This window comes from Malus sylvestris, chromosome 3 (genome assembly GCF_916048215.2).
Source record: "Malus sylvestris chromosome 3, drMalSylv7.2, whole genome shotgun sequence".
Classification (NCBI taxonomy): Eukaryota; Viridiplantae; Streptophyta; class Magnoliopsida; order Rosales; family Rosaceae; genus Malus; species Malus sylvestris.
The window spans coordinates 10,010,516-10,028,361 of NC_062262.1; the positions used below are offsets into that span (position 1 = coordinate 10,010,516).

The 17,846-nt window shown below is 33.1% G+C and overlaps 2 protein-coding genes across 3 annotated transcripts; both read right to left on the reverse strand.

The window, feature by feature from the left end:
* Positions 1-7,700: 7,700 nt before the first annotated feature.
* LOC126615736 (uncharacterized) lies at positions 7,701-8,375 on the reverse strand. Its single transcript, XM_050283622.1, has 2 exons — positions 8,179-8,375; positions 7,701-8,035 (listed from the first exon to the last, which is right to left on the reverse strand). The coding sequence occupies exons 1-2, from the start codon at positions 8,265-8,267 to the stop codon at positions 7,828-7,830; spliced, it is 297 nt and encodes a 98-aa protein (XP_050139579.1). The 5' UTR covers positions 8,268-8,375; the 3' UTR covers positions 7,701-7,827.
* Positions 8,376-12,286: 3,911 nt separating this feature from the next.
* LOC126615732 (proteasome subunit beta type-4-like) lies at positions 12,287-16,118 on the reverse strand. 2 transcript variants are annotated; one of them, XM_050283618.1, is made up of 7 exons: positions 15,971-16,118; positions 15,821-15,885; positions 15,566-15,642; positions 14,491-14,620; positions 14,185-14,344; positions 13,867-14,052; positions 12,287-12,651 (listed from the first exon to the last, which is right to left on the reverse strand). In XM_050283618.1, exons 2-7 carry the CDS (start codon positions 15,880-15,882, stop codon positions 12,538-12,540), a joined length of 729 nt encoding a protein of 242 aa, XP_050139575.1. In that variant the 5' UTR covers positions 15,883-15,885; positions 15,971-16,118; the 3' UTR covers positions 12,287-12,537. The 2 variants fall into 2 exon arrangements, with proteins under 2 accessions (XP_050139575.1, XP_050139576.1); XM_050283619.1 differs by having other exon boundaries at positions 15,821-15,899; positions 15,971-16,103.
* Positions 16,119-17,846: the final 1,728 nt, after the last annotated feature.

Genomic DNA, 17,846 nt, shown 5'->3' on the forward strand with positions numbered 1-17,846 from the left:
TGGAATCAAGCTTCCAGTCAGGAACTGACTGCCTGGAACCCCTTGCCTGATTACTTACCTGGCATTGCTCTCGAGTACTCATCTTCAACATCTTATGCTTCCAGAAAAGATACCACATATGCCTGAAGAACAGATAGGGCAAGTGAGAAGGATACAAGGAAGCATGTGGAGACAAGCGTAACAGAACACGTGCCGATTCATCTATTACTTCGTCAACAGCAAAAATATCCCATATCATCAAGGTCGAACACACTTTTGATTTGATGGACTTGTTTTGACCCTCAAATTCTTGAGTCGGCCTTATACTCTGGAGGAAACCAGAAAACCCTCCAGCCCAGTTCAAGAATAAGCCTGTGGAAAGTTACTTCTTCAAAAGAAAAAGTATCTCATATCATATCTTCTTCATTTGCTTCTCCTTATCCTTGTTGCTGTTTACGACACAAGGAAAAGGAGAACAATTAACCGGAAGTCGAAGTCGAACCTCCGGTCCAGGTTGCTTGCTTGGAAGTCTGATTGCTTACCTTGTCTGTTATTTCTTTCGGCAAATCTCCTAACTCGGCGACTTGGGGGACTCCTACTATAGGGTTTTGTATCGCACTTGACCAAGCTCGAAACTACAAGTAAGCTTCAAGTGAAATTGATATATTACCTTATGCATCTTCATCGGTTAAAGATACCACCCCTGGATGAAGGAAAAGTACTTCCAGAGAAGATGTCACATCTACGTATGAGACAAATAAGGCAAGTGAAAATGATACCACACTTCGGTACTTAGAAGTTTCGTGATTACTCAATGGCTTGGATCTTGCAAGTCCCCAACCGAGGAACTTCCCTCACTCGAGAACTTTGGGGAGCACTGTTTGTACTATACTTGACCAATCCCGAAACTACTGAATACCGGTCAACATTATATCGTCAAGGACCCAGAAGAGTTTCCCTCCAACCAAGAGGTCAATCATAACGCGACATGGGTCGGCATCAGAAGCCAATCATAGCGCGACACGTGTCAACATCAGAAGCCAATCACAACACGACACGTGTCAATGTCAGAATGAAACTAGAAACTCTCTTCTATAAATAGAGATCATTCTCTCACAATATTTCCTAATGTCATTTGTACTAAATCATTCACTAGTACTCACTAAAGGAGAGCTTGAACCTATGTACTTGTGTAAACCCTTCACAATTAATGAGAACTCCTCTACTCCGTGGACATAGCCAATCTGGGTTAACCACGTACATCTTGTGTTTGCTTCTCTGTCTCTATCCATTTACATACTTATCCACACTAGTGACCGGAACAATCTAGCGAAGGTCACAAACTTAACACTTTCTGCTGTACCAAAGTGCCCACTTATTTTGTGCATCAATATATATATATATATTTATTTTTTTATTTTTTATTTTTTTTGAGAAAACCTAGATTATATATTTTGAATCAAATAACATTTTTGTATACATGGTGGGTGAATTATTTTTCATGTATTATTACATATATTAGCCTATTAGGGACGTTTTTTTTTTTGTAAAAATATATGAAGTAATATGTATATGATTGTTTGTAGGTAAAAGATAAAATCAAAAGCATGATCCAATTCCTAAGTATATGCAATATTTTGTTGTTGGTATACAATATTTTGCATCATTGGAAATGTACATTTCAAATGGTAGGTAGGTAAATTAATATCGTCTAATTATATAAACACACACACACACACACACACACACACACATATATACACATTTTGAATCAAATAATATTTTAGGTAAATTACCTTTTTTATGTATTATTACACATATTAGGTTTTTTTTTTTTTTTTTTTTTTGTAAAAATATATATATGAACTCATAATGCCAGATACATAGAATTAAGCCAACAATTCGCATATTTGATATTAATATGCAATGAAATTTTAACATTAATGTCTTATTTTTCTTTTTGCAAAATCATGAACTTTCTCCTTACAATCTGCATAAAATTAATTGTGCACATCAAATATGCAATAGGGGTATTTTAGGCATTTAAAAATGTAAAATGTCTAAAGTAATATGTAATTAATGAATTCACTTAGGTGGATCCTAATCACTGGTTTTTTTTTTTTTTGAGTAAAAAAATTATGTCGGGGTTTATATGAAAAAAATTGAATTTGAGGGGTTAAAGTCATATTTTCAGTTAAAAGTATAATTCAAAATATCAAAAATAGTATAATATCGTCTCATCAGTAGGTAAAAGGGAAGCAAGTGCTTCTTGCAATGCCTCAGAGTCTAGGCAAGAAACCAATCGGTAGTTGGAGCTTGGATACTGTGGGGGTGGTCATGATCGACACTGTAGGGTGTAGACACTTAAATGGATTGGATTTTGATCCGAATTTAATGTAATTAATATGAATGGATATGAGATTTCAATCAAATAAATTATAACTTTAACTTATAATGCGTGAGTTTTGTTATAAATAGGTAAAAGTTAGAGAGATAATATTTACTAATGACTGGAGCGAAGTAGGTGTAAAATATCACAATGTAATTATAACATAAGGGGATGACAAATAAAAGAGGGAGGGATAGATACTGATGTTACTGATCTTTTCTTCTTCTCAATGAATTTTGATAGCACACGGAGCGTTCTATTTATAGAGCAACTCCAAACAAACGTAATAATTACACTTTGAAATTTACAGTACACATCTTTTGAAAATAAAATCCTCATTCATTTCCCAAGTCCACATTAATGTGTGGACATTAATTAATCCACCAATAATTTCAACATTACTGTGTGGGCATTCATTAACCCACAAATATTTTCAACAAGTTTCATATTATATATCGGATCAGATGAAATAAGTTTCAACGAATCAAATCAAATCCATATTGTTCCGGTCAATCCGATTGGTAACATGTCAAATGGGAGGTAGGGGGAGAATGGGTTGTGGTGATGGGGGAGAGAGAGGGGGAGGGTGGTAGGTGAAAAACACCGGACAAGGATTGTCTGCCCTTCTGTTTGTGTGGTCACGGTTAAGCCACATAAACATTTTATATTACTATTTATTTATGTCTTATTATCTCTATAAAAAAATAATATAAAATATTGACGTGGTTTAACCGTGACCACACAAAACAGGAGGGCACGGGAACAAGGAGAGCAGACAATCCTTGTCCGAAAAATACCATCTTCAAGTAGACGGAAAAGGTCAAGCTGGTATGGGAGGGAAGTGGTCTGTTTGAAGGACCACATGAACTTAAAAAAAGAGTTACAAGACTAAATCGTTACTGGTACGCGTATAAAATCAGATATCATAATTGCTTCAAATTATAGTTTTATGTCTAATCTGAATAAATGATCCTCGTAGTAATATGATAATTGGAAGGTAGCTTCCGTGATAAAACAATATGAAAACAAATGTGAAAAATAAGAAAACGGGTGCTTGAAAATCATTTCCAAATAAAATTTTATTTGTGTTTCAACAAGAACTTAACTTGAGAAATGATAACAAACGCTCTTTTTGTTTTCCTTTGATTCAATCAATTTAACGACAAAAAATAAAGAGTTTTAACTCAAAAACAGTTTTTGAGTCTCAAATCAAGAATTATTGTTTGGTATGACTATTTTTAAAAAGTAAACGTTCTTTTTGTCTTCCTTTGATTTAATCAATTTAACAACAAAAAAATAAAGAGTTTTAACTCAAAAACAATTTTTGAGTCTGGAATCAAGAATTATTGTTTGGTATGACTATTTTTAAAAAGTAAACTTAAAAAATTATCTTACTTTAAAAAACACAAAAAAGTCGCCACGTAGTACTACGATCTAATGGTATTCCTCTTTACTTAAAAGTGAGATGTTTTATGTTCGATTCTTGCCCACTTTTAGGCTTAACCCCCCACTCCTTTAGTGTAGATAATATCGTTTGTTCAAAAAGTAAACAAACACAAAAAATCAATTTTTAAATTCATCTCTCTCCATCTTTTCTTGTTATCCCATCTCTTCCTTCTTCTTTTTTCTCTCCCATGTCCCTTCCTATCTGATTTTTCTCTCCTCTCTCCCAGGGGTGGGCAAGTCCGGCTAGGCCCAATTCCACTCTCAAACTAGAACCAGAACCGAAAAATATCAACGGTATAGTTTGATACGGTTCTACTCAAATTAAATACTAAAACCATACGATTCGGTTCATGACGATTCTAGTTCAGTTCATACCAATTTGTGGTTCTAACTAAAATTATATATATTTTTTTCGAATCATTTACTTCTTTGGTTTATTTTCAAATAATGACGAACAATACTACTTCCTGCAACATTCTAAAAAATAATAATTCTAGGATTGGTAAACCATTAGAAAACATCAAGCAGAGCTTATAAGAACGAAAACTTATGTTTATGGTATTATGAGATGGGGCCACCTGTTGAGATGATAAATGAGGAGAATAATTTAAAAAAAAAATGAAGAAGAGAACTGAAGAAAATGGAAAAGTGGTGCCACGCAAAAGAAGAAGAGACGAAGAGATGAGAAAAATAAACAATGATGACAGTCTCTCTCTCTCTCTCTCTCTCTCTCTCTATGTTCTAATTTTTCTCTCTCCTCTTCCCTTCTCGGGAAATTTTATTTAAACATATGTAACTTATTTCTACACTCAACTTACTCTTTGCACCTATTTGATTTTTAACTAAACTATTAATATCTCTTTAAACCCTAATTTACTACCTAATATACCCCCATAAACCTAATTCAATATGTGGATTTATTTTTACACCTATTTGATTTTTAACCTTATTTTTTGCTTGTATATACTACTATCAAGAGACGTTGCTTTACTTTTTAACTCATCTTAATTTGGATTGGATTCTCTTGTTCATTTCAGGTTTTCAACGCGCTAGACTATGAGGAGAAAGTGGTTATAGTAAAAAACCTTCAAGTTATGATTAACAACAAATGGACAAATTATAAGCAATTAGATTACGAATTTTGGTTGCATCGACTTTGAAATATCATCCAATGGTCATATGATCAAATCTCAGTAGTAATTTTAAATGTTAGTAGCAATCTAGGTGGTGGTCCAGTGTTAAGGTGTAAAGATTATTAATTATTTGACTTCAGATAGTACTCAACAAGAAAAGTATGCAAGAATAAATGTGCCTGACATGGAACTCCTTTTATTTTCTAGGCTTAGTTTCGTTAAAGTCATTTCAAGGTCAACAAGTCTGCAAGTCCTTGCAATGTTTGCACAAAAAGTGAAAAAAAATATATATAAACATAGAAGAAGCAAACGGAATCCAAGGTCCTTGCAATATCTGCAAGTCTTTTTTGTTTGGGGTGTGATATCCACACATCCCATTTTACTTCTTATATATTTTTTTAATTTTCGGCCGTCGGATCTGATGAATTGAATAAGATCTAACAGACATAAATTATCAAAGGATGTGTGAAAAGTAAAATAGGATGTGTGGATAGCACACCCCTTTTATTTTTTGGGGTGCAGATGGACAGTGGGAGAGCGATTGCATCAGTTTGTTGTTGTAGAAAGATAAACAAATTATGCGGGGTTGATTGAAAAAAAAAAATTAAAACCAAAATACTCATCTTCTAAACTCTAAAAAATTGAAATCAAACGAACAAAAAATTCATAAATTGAGTCAACCTTGATTGGAGGATTTAAAACTTCAAAATCACCATCAATCAAATAAAAAAAACTTATATTTCTTTATGAGAGCTATTAGGATTTTAGCCGGAATAAACGTATGATAAACAAAGAGTGATCTTAGGGTTTAATTATAATGTTTGGGTTTATTGATAAATTTGAGTTTTATTATTAATTTCATTTTGTACTTAATAGTAAGTATGCAATAGTGTAAAATAGACAATTAACATTTAAAATTTTAAGTTGGGTGTAAAAAGATGTTACATGGGTTTAAATAAAATATCTCTCCTTTCTCTCATATCTTATGATCCTTTATGAGGCTTATTTCTAGATTTGGTATTCGTATCATATTTTTTGTGTTCTTCTGGTTTTTGTGACATACCTGATATCTTAAAGGATCGTATCTTATAATACCCATTAAAGTAAATGGTAATATAACCCGACCCGAAATCGATCCATTAATATTATCAAGTAATATAACTCGACCTGTTACCCATTAAAGAAAATATATTTAAATCAATAAATAATGAAGATGAAAACATAATTCGACCCAAGAAAATATAAAACATAATACTAAATTAGTATATGCATGCCACATTGTCACATAAATATTACTTCAAAACAAAATAAAAAAAACATTTGTCTTTCAAGTATTACATAATCCAAAATAAGAACCTAATGAAAAAACATTAGTACATTACTATAAAATACCAAATGTTAAAAGATATGCAAAATAAAGAAAGCTGCGTTTCAAGGTTAAGGAACTTGATACGTTTATACATGCTTTCACATTTTTTAGACTTGTACATTAATAATTATGAATTTTTTTTTTGAACTCCCTTAAAAATACTATTCATGAGGATTTGTACGGTTTTAAAAATTCAAATGACGATGTACCCATAATCAAAGCATAGAGGATGCGATCACGAGCCTTTACATATTTTTTTCACATTTTTCACACTTGTAAATTAATTATTATGTTTTTAATATGTTTGATATTTTTAAATTACTTGATATTTTTATTTTGATATGTTTTATAATTTTTTAATCACTCTTTACCTATAGTATACTATAAAAATAAATAAATAAATAAAACTTAATTTTTTTTTTTAAATTATACAATAATATATATTTAATATATAGTATATTATATTAGGGGCTTTTATAATAAATTTGTTTAGTAATTTAAGAAATTAAAATTATTGAAATAATTTTTTTTAACTTGTCGAAACGGATTATCCGCTGTCACATTCGTGTAAACTTGTTAAGAACCTATTATTAAGAAGTTCTTATCGTGTAACCCGATAGCGACCTAATTAATTATCGTGTTGATCTGTAACACATTATTTTCGTGTCGTTTACATATCGTAATAAGGAATGATGTAAAAAATTGTCTAGTCTGCCTCTTTCTCTCTTGTCTCTCTCACTCTAGATTCTCTCTCTCCGTTCTCTCTCCTCTATCTATGTCCCTTCTTTTGATCTTCTCTCTTCTTTCTCTCCCCCTTTCTTATTTATTTAATTGTTATTTGAAAATAATTATGAATTTTATATTGAAAAAAGTTTTTTAAGTCTTATAAAATTGTTCCACAAAATAGTTTTAACAAATATTTTTTGAAATGATAAATTCCCTAAAAGAAATGGGTGAAAATCACCTCGTTGTGAACTTTTCTTTGTTCTGGTCAAAACAATAATTTGAACTTGGATCAAATTCAAAACATGGACGGATGGATGCTCATGCTCATGTGATAAGTCTTCGTTCTTTGTCTGAACAATGGTACAACAAAGTGTGCAGAGAAACAGTCCATAACCAAACCAGCAAACCAGAAGAATGACATATCAAAGGCAAAGATAATCAGTTTCCCAAAAAAAATAAAGAAAAAAAGGCAAAGATCCCAAAACCCTATAAAGCAAAAAGCCCAAATAAAAACCAGCAAACCAGCAAACCAGCAAACAAGAAGAATGACATATCAAAGGCAAAGATAATCAGTTTCCCAAAAAAATAAAGAAAAAAAGGCAAAGATCCCAAAACCCTGTAAAGCAAAAAGCCCAAAAAAAAAAACCCAGACCAAACATAAACTCCAAATATATGTTATAAAAATTCATCAAACCCCACATACATTAATCCAAAGTAGGTCCATAAACACATAAATCAACTAAGATTAGATTCAATAAGCTAATTTAAGCTAAAGGTAATTGAGTTTATGCAGCTTTTGCAGTGCAAGCCAAATAACTGCAACACAGATCATGTAGTGCAGTAGCTAGATCTCCATCGTCTTCCTTGATCTCTTCTGTTGCAACTCTTTCACTTGTTCCTTCAAAACCCACTTCTTGATTTGCATGCAGAGCTGCCCTAGCTTGTGACCTCTTCCTTTTCATGGCTTCCCTTCTGCGATCATGATCTGCCATCCTAAAACAAAAACACCCCCACAAAAAATAATAAAAAACCCAAAAATCATATTCTTAAAAAAAAACAGAAAGAGAGCTTTAGAGAGAGAAAGTAGAGAGAGAGAGAGAGAGAGAGAGGAAGGAAGAGGAAGGAAGTATACATACTCCTTAGAAAAGGTCAGATGGTGATGGGATATCCCTGAAACACAGAGAGGAAGGCCAAAGCTTCCATGGAAGGTTAACATGGACTGCATTTTTCTCTCTCTTTCTATATTTTTGGGTTTTTTTCTGGAGGAGAAAATAAAAGGAGAACTTTTGAGAAATTATTGTATGTATTTTTGGTGAATTTTGGGCAAATATAAATGCAAAAGGGGGGGGGGGTTGGTGATCTATCTAGATGCAGACAGGAGTCTGACAGTGTAGAAGGGATGGGCAACATTTATGGTTTAAGGATAATCGTGGTTATTTACCTATAACTGTTTATGTTCATACCTACATAATCGTTTATAAACGATTAACTATATTCATAACTGTGTACCCATTTAATCATAACAGTTTACCCATTTAACCATAACTATTTATCTGTTTACCCGTTTTTGAACCCGTTTATCCTTTTTTTTTACCCATTTACCCATTTTTTCACCCGTCAATATGTTTTTTTAACAACTTGAAAATTACAAAAGAAAAATTTGTCACAATTTTCGTTTTCTGACAATTAAACATTGTTATAGTTACATTTTAACATGCATTTTTCTATTTTAATCATTTAAGTCTTCATACAATTCCAATAATTGAAATAATAATTTACAAACGGTATTTTTCTGTTATACCCAAGCAAGTCTTTAATTATAATTCATAAAGCTTCTAAAAACAAAAAGCAGTCATTATCTTGAATACTAGATGATTCAAAGTTCCAAAATATTCCGAAATAAAATAATTTCGAACACTAATACTTTAGCACGTTCAATCACAAAGTCTCATCGACTCATTGTCACCAAAAAAAACCTACAAAAGAAACAAATTGAATTAGTATCCCATTTAGGAACACCAACAACAATTAGCATGAATTCAACAAAAGTAAGTAATTACAGAAGGTTTACATTGTACACTTAATTATCAGGAAAAAAGAAAGGCAAACAAAAGCGGAGTACCAAATCAATTGAGTTAATATGCATAAACATAAGGTTTACATTCCATGATTTTTCACACACCCATATGCATAAATTGAATTAGTATCACCAATAACTCCAAAGTAAAAAACAAAAATAAAGATTAGTTTTTACCACATTCGCATCAGTATTATCATCGAATGAGGAATCTTCAACACGAGGGTTTTTAATTTTTCTTTAATTTTACATATATGAAATTAAATGGGTAAATGCATACTCGTGATAACCACGGGTAATACCTATAACTGATGGATACCCGTTATAACCGCTCATTTAAATTTCACGAATAAACGGTTAGGGGTGTGATCCACACACCCCTTTTTACTTATCTCACACTCTTTTAATTTTCAGCCGTCGGATCAGATGAATTAAAGAACATCAAAGGACATAAATTAACAAAGGGTGTGGGAGAAGTAAAAATTGGTGTATGAATATCACACCCCAACGGTTATACCCATAACTGTTTGTTTGTCTAAACGGTTACCCATAACCATAACCGTGAACTTTAAATGAATGGGTAACCACGGTTACCCAAACGGGCCAAATCCATGAGTATTTTGCCCATCTTTATGTAGAAGACCATAGCAAAGATGCATTCTTGGGTTTTTGGCATTATACCGTGCATTGCGCCACATGGAAAAGGGACATGGGCTCTCGTTTCCTTGCCATTTGATTACTAGGCAAGTTTGAGCTGAACAATACTTGGCTACTTAAATATGAGTATGAATTTTTACTCAATTTTTTTTAAAATTGTTTGTTGTCAATTTATAGAATTTTGTGTTTATAATCAGAACTCTTCATATTATAAATCAACTTATAAAGATCGCCTTTGCAAAAAATAATTAAAACTAAGGTCGTTTGGTCATGAAACTGTTTAAAAACAAATTAACGGTATTGGGAAAAGTATTACGAACCGTCTATGTATTTACTACAATAAATTGACTAAACGAACTTAGTTTTAATTTTTTTTTTGCAGAGATGATCTTTATAGTATGATTTATAATATGAACAGTTCTGATCATAATCACAAAACTTTGTGATTAAAACATTAAGAATTTTGAGTGGAAATTCATACTTATCTTTGAATAGCTAAATATTGTTCGTTTGGATTTGATGTATTTGGACCTAAACTAAGCTCAATTTTTATATAAGGAGCAGTCCAATAGTTGGGAATAAGGTCCAAACACTTGACCTTTGTTTTCAGAAGTGGACGCTTTTATTCAGTTGAACTACAAGATTTATGAAGACAAAAAGTTGTACATTTTGAAGCTGGTGTGGTGCAAGGGAGGACAGGAATCCGTTTGGTTCGGTACGTGGTTACGTTGTTAACAACCAACTAAATAAAATCGGTTTAACTTGGTTCGATACATAAAAAATTTCGATTAGTCGGTTTTGATTTTATTTCCAAATAATTTTTTAATTCCTTTTAATGTTTTCATTTGCAAAAATTAATAAATCAAATGACCCACCCCTGGTTTAATTTGCACCATAGCAAAACGTTTAATTTGCAATCGTTAAAACATTAATACTCGAGAAATGTTAGCTACCTTTTCTCATTTCGTTCTTATTTAAAAATGTGAATTGATAATCAAAATTGTCTATTAACCAAATTAAAAATCGATTAGTCATCTAACTATTTTTAATAAATTCACAATTAACCTTGAGATTGTGAACATGTGTACGGCTTGCTATCCGCTACATTTTCTAGTTTATTTTTTGTATTCTGGAAGGGCTTCTCCCACTTTATTCAAAATGTCAAATATTCAAGCAAGTGTTTTACGTGTTATAATATAAGTGGAGTGATATAAATGGATATATTATTTCCCCCATATATATAGAGGCATGTGGAGTACCGCTTCAAAACCCGGCGTCTCCAAAACTTGAACCTGCTCAACCCATATCGCAGCAGAGGCAAAACTCAAGGTACAGAGAAACTAAAACACATCGTATAATATTATAATATCAAAACATTTCTTAACAACGCAATATCCTAAATTACTTTCATTTACATGAGAGCTCGAACTCGGGTGCAAAGAAACGGGAATAGCAGATCAATATATGACATTCTTCAAAATTTAGAAGATTGGGAATCAGTAATGAAAGAAAAGAGGAACGATTTAGTAGAGAAAACTAAACTTGTTCATTTTCCACCAAATTTAAGCTTAAGTTAGAAGAAGAAAAAAAGGTGAATAACAGAAAAGAGAAGGAATTAATAAAAATATTAACTGAATCCAACAAGCGAAAAGTTAAGATTTTCCTTCCTCAAGTAAGAGAGAAATATACTTTCATCACAGTCGGATAACTTAGTCCAAGTTATTGTAAACATTACATGTACTTTCATGTAAATTAAGTGCTTTAAATGGAATTAATTTTTCTATTTTCCTATTTTTTGTGAGGTGATTTTGATTAGGAACATCTTCCAACGGCGGACAGAGAAGTAATACTAGGTTAAAAACTAGTCGGTAAATTTTATTTTTATGAGATTGAGGTTAAATTCTCCCCTCTTAATATACATTATTGAAAGACTCCAAAGTTGGTGTACGCTAAAGATGAAAGAAAGAAGACATTGGTGACGTAAACTGACCTTACAACTCATGCAACAATTAGACGGGAGTCGGCCAACTTATGTCTTGTTTACAATCCATCCCACAATCGTCCTACCAATCAAACTCCACTAAACGCCATGAGAGCTGCCCTTTCGGAGTTGGGTGGGAATCAAACTTGGGTGTCTACAATTTTGAACACTACCCCTTTGGGGTCTCTAGTTGGTAATATTGACGGTTGCTTTGTATTTTTTGCTTACCTTATATCATCTGTGTTACCCACAAGAATTGGAAGCAAATCATATTTTACTAATCCGTTTTGTAAATTCATTGCAACAATTAACTTTGGAGGTGAAATCCCATGAATTCTGACAACATTTGGAAGCAATCACTATTTACTCATCTGTTTTTGTAAATTTACTCCATCTCCACATTTTTTACACATGTATTTACATATTTTCTCGGGGAATTTGGACCACGCATTCAGACAAGAACAAACCCGATCAATGGTTTAAAGTCGCAATAATATTTGAATTTCAAACCACATATTGCCCAAATAACTCAAAAGAAGTACAAACATTGGTATAAATATCACGACAATAAGTTCATGCTTGAGTGGATGATGCAACACCGAAATAAAGAACACGACGTATTATCTCTAAAAAGTTTCTCGGAACCAACTAGCCATTGAGAAATATATTCCCGAGTGTAAACAGTGTTACAAGTTCATAGTTTTAACTGTAGAAAGACAACAAATTTCACCTTGGCTCCTAGCTGGGTTTTTCGTGTTCAGAAGCCATGCCGCCATCCAGCTACCATGATCCTTCAGCGCCCAATGTTGGATTTTCGAAAGCGGAGAAGCCCCAGAAAGTCTTCAAAGAGTAAGGCTGAGAGATGGTCACACCTTCTTCAGTGATTTTAGATATCTGCAATTTCAAAATTGAAAAGGTGTCGTCAAACAAGGAATGCAATAAACTCCACACTTCCGGCGTACAATATGATCAGGATCTGTCTAGACCAATTTGCTGCATCACCTTTTTGGCCTTGCTACTACTGTGTTAATTTCAAACTACTTGTTCGCTTCTTTTTCAAATGTCTCACTACAGTGATCCAATGTGTGCAAATCATCACTTTACTAACAGACCTATAGTAAACATCAAAGTTTTCTCCACTAACAATCCCCCACTCAGTAAGGTAGTCTTAAGAAGCTTGAACTTAATAACGACAACTACGATGATGACCAATTTTAAAAACTCAACTCTTTAAAGGTCGTACCCAGTGCACAAGGCTCCCGCTTTACGCAGGGTCTGGGAGAGGTGAATGTCGGCTAGCCTTACCCCCATTTATGGAGAGGCTGCTCCCAAGTCTCGAACCCGAGACCTACCGCTCATGGGCGAAGGCACTTGCCATCGCACCAAGTGCGACCTCTTAAAAACTCAACTCTTTACGCCAAATAATTTAAGAGAATATATGCAAACCCAACTAACATACAATTGAAATTTGGCAAAAATCCTCAATTAAATTGACAAGTATTATTTCCCTCTTTGTCCACTTTAAACAATTTCTGGAGCTAAAGCCCAATCTATTATCAGTAAAATAAATATTACTTTCCAAGTAAAATTTAATTAACATACTTCCCAGGTTTATGCGAATTTCTTGTCTGATGAACTAGACACTATAACATTAGCAAAATCAAGAGCGACAAGTCTTTTAGTAAAATAGTCTGAATGTGTTTGTCAGTGTGAAAGGCAGAGAGATATCTGAGAACTTGCACGGGCAACAATAGCAACAAAAAAAAAAATCTTTTGAAAAAGGTTTATCCGGTTTCATCAATGTCGAAGAAGATAAAAGATGATAGACAAGCAGATTATATGCTACAACAACAACAACAACAACAACAACAAAGCCTTTTCCCACTAAGTGGGGTCGGCTATATGAATCCTAGAACACCATTGCGCTCGGTTGTGTGTCACGTCTTCCGTTAGATCCAAGCAGATTATATGCTAATTAAAGAAAATAAACAGATAGATACATAAGAAAGCTCTCAGGAATATCTATACAAATTACAGAATATATAACTTAAAATTTAGTATTAAAGGATACTAATTGATAGAGCAAATAGCATTAATCAATTACTCTACCTGAAGCTTGTTGACAGCAGATCGATCACGATAGAGAAGGACACGCATGCACTTCTCCAGCAACTTTACTCCTTCTTCAAAAGTCAAGTTCTCATGCCACTCGTCACGAAGAATAGGCCGTGCTAGGTGATTTCCAAATCCTGTAGCTACATGATTATCCTCAAAATTCACGCCTATCATGCTAACCTGGACGAGAATAAAAATATGACAAGTAACTAAGTCACCTCATTCAGTATATTTATTCTTTAAAGAAAAACATATGTTCTAAAACCATACAGCATGCTACAAGTGTTAACGGAAGGAAAAAATGAGGCCTACCATGCCAAGGTACTTCTGTCCCTTTTTTACTCCACCAAGGACAAGAGAGTTCCACAGTGGATCAAATTTGTTACGCCTATTGTACATCACACGGGTCAGATAGTTGTGCACCTCTTTTGGTCCCAAAGAGTTCCCATCATCCCACATGTTGTCGTATAGGCTACAACCAGAAAACTCAAAATGAATAATCCTTTAACCAACTGTTGCAAATGATACAAAGAAGCATAGCAAAAAAGCACAATTAAAACATTAAGAAAGGTAGCTAGATAGTCATCTTCATAATGTTCCTTAATCAAGAATGCTCACATGAGCTCGTCAAGATAACGTAATAGCTCCTGAAAGTCACTTATTTCTCCACTTGCGCCAAGAAGGGAATGCTTTCCAACGGGCTTCATTCGCTCTACACTTTTGTACCGCAGGGTAGACCCATAAGAACCTATCAACAAATCCATCAGTGTGATACTGTTAAGAAACCTCAACAGACACAAAAGGAGCATACATGGGTTTCTAAATTATGTGTCATGAAGTAATTGACTCCATATCCAAAAAAGAAAAGAGGTGATGTGCATTACTGATAAAAAGATGGACACAGCATATGAAACAATGAGTTAGAGAAGACATTACATGGTACAAAGACTGTTAATAGTTACAGCAGATGCACAAACTTGGCACTCAGCAAAAAGAGAGGAGGAAGAAAAAAAAAAAAAAAAACGCTTTTGTTTATGTACCCCCCAAAAAGGAATTTGCAGCTTGCTACATTCTTGATAGCTTTAAACAGTAATGATGCAAACTACAAACAACCATTTATGATTTATCCATTTATTTAAAGAATAAATTGCTTGTTAGGACCTAAGTTTGCTGATTTTGCTTCCTGAAACATGAGGAGAAAGTCGAAAGCATCCCATTGTCCCGCACATACTCTGTGCTTGTTTTATTTCTCCCAGAGATCTTGGAACTTTTACAGAACGTGAGAAGTTCGAATCCGTTTTTGGATACCATTTTAGCCTTTATCTCAACTACAATTGGCATTTTAGGGATCTAAAATGCTAGAATGACTGCTAACAATGGGCATTACATATAATAACAAAGAAATTAATGTACCTTTGAAAAGACTCTAATTTGAACTATTTCTGCTCAAGATAAATGGAAACAAAAAGAATAAGCGTACAAGAGCAACTCCGAAAATTCCATAACAAATTTCTCTACAAGAAGCTAAGAGAAAGGGGGGAAAAAGTCCCACATTCCAACAAACACCAGAAAAAAAGTTATACACAGCACCAACATCATCAATTTTCAATAAAGAAACGGACAAACAAGTTCAATCAAATAAAAAATTAAAACTTTAGTATGTGATGCAATGTAAATGGGATTGGTAACTAACCTCCCATATCAGCAGCCATCAAAATTCCATCTTTGTACTTGAGAGCCACAACAGATGTACCAGTCACATATGGATACCTTCAAAAAGTGAAAAGAAACACAAAAATCAAAATTAAAGAATTGAAAGCTAAATCCCCAACAACCCAATCTCTGTACATTAAAAAAATACAGATAATTTGTTCAAAATTAAACATATATATATATATATCGAGAGAGAGAGAGAGAGGGAGAGAGAGAGAGAGAATAGAACACATACAGGGTTCTCTGAGAGACTTCAGGATTGCACAGTAGGCCGGGTTTGGATTGATTCGACTCCATTAACTGCTCGAAAGAACCTTCAAATGTTAAATCGAAGTAATTAAGCGATATTCTGGGTGGTGAAATCAAATGGGCACTCGAAAATTACACTCTTTTCTGCTTTCTGAAATTATTTTGGTGAGATCGCAGAGAGAAGAAAGAGTTCCACGTTCTGAAGCTCTGTGAAGTACAAATAAAGACTTACCCTTTTTCTTTTCCTTCCGCTCAAGAAATTTGCGACCCGAACCATTACTTGGTTTGCATTACGGGAGACTTGGTGAAATTTGACTATAATTCTAAGCCCAACTGTAAGCTATGGCCAACCCAATTCAAATAATTTGGGCTTTTTCTAAAAATGATTTGCCTGTCTAGGTTTGTGACTTGCTAATGAATCGAATTTTGATCTGGATCTGATCCGAATCTGGTTTAATTAATAAGATATAGATTGTGATTTTCAATTAGATTATCTGAATAAGTTTTGAATCTGATAATTTGATTATAAAATGGATATGGATTCATGTTGATTCGATCCAACTTCATGTAACATATTATTTGATTTTTGTATTATTTATACTTTTTTGTAATGGTAATTTAAGTTTTTTTTTGTAACATATTATTCGATTATAAATGGATTAAAAATACACTTATATTCTATTTTCTTATTATTTAACATTAAACTTTTAATTAAAATTTAATAAAATAATGAGATCATTAATATTTAAATCTTTTTTAGGTCTTGAATTAAATCCAACGATCCGATTCCATGACTTTAATCCTCCCATTTTGGGGCGGAGTCAAGTTGATAAGTTTTCTTCTCGGATAAATTTTCTCTCATTTTGTATTTCGGCCTTGTTAGAATGTTGAATAAATACTCTCATTACCAAAAAAAAAATATTATTACTTTAGAAATTAGTAACTGATTTGGCTACTCAAACGATCAAGATGAATTCATTCTCAATTCATGATCGGTTCAGGAATTTATGCTTATGGTAAGATATTTTATTATTATAAATCATATGTTTACTAGAGTTGATTGGCTACAACAACAACAAGGACTTATACCACTAAATAGTGTCAGATATATGAATTCTAGAACATTATTGTGCTCTTTTTTTGCGTCAAGTCTTCTGTTAGTTCTAAGTATTCCATGTCTTTTTTTAGAATCTATTTTCAAGTCTTTCTAGGTCTTCGTCAACCTCTTTATCCCCAGTCTGCGTCTCATAATTACATCTTTTAACCAAAATATCTGTGTGCCTTTGATTAATTGACTAAATTACTTTACTTTAATTAAAATTTTGCGAATATGATGATATGATACTTATAAAATAATTTATAATATAAACAAATTTATCATGAATTTTGTGAGTGAGCCACAAAAGAGAGGATCTCTCCACTTTACGGAAAGAAAGAGGAGATCTCTCTCCACACGGACTTTCCCGTTCCTTCCATGAGTGAGAGGTTTTTTTATTTTTATTTTTATTTATTTTTATTTTTAATATTAAAGGTATTTTAACATCACTTGTAAGTGAAGTTTCAATACAAAACAGTAAAATTTAGACATGTGAAATTACATTATTGGCCATCATTTTTTTTGTGTGATAGAAGACTAATTTGTTATTTCACATTCTTTTGGTTGACAAAGAAGATTTTATTAATTAGTAGAGATAAAATTATTTGTAAGAAGGAAAAATTGGTCTTGTGCTGGACCCATAGGCGAAAAGGATCCTCGCTATATCATTTTCTTAGAAATCCATCAATCGTGTTCATTTATCGTATATCGTGAGGGCAGTTTTCTTTAAGTATTATTTACATTTAAATTTTAAATAATTTCTGACCACACGATTCATGTTTACCTAAGATCCCAATGAAAAGGACCCTCCGGTTTCATGCTCCTTGCTTCCTCCTCGTTTCCCGATTCTCTCATCGTGCAGTCTTTTTTCCAGGGACTTGGATTGTCTGCCCTCCTAGTTGTGGTGCCCTTCCAT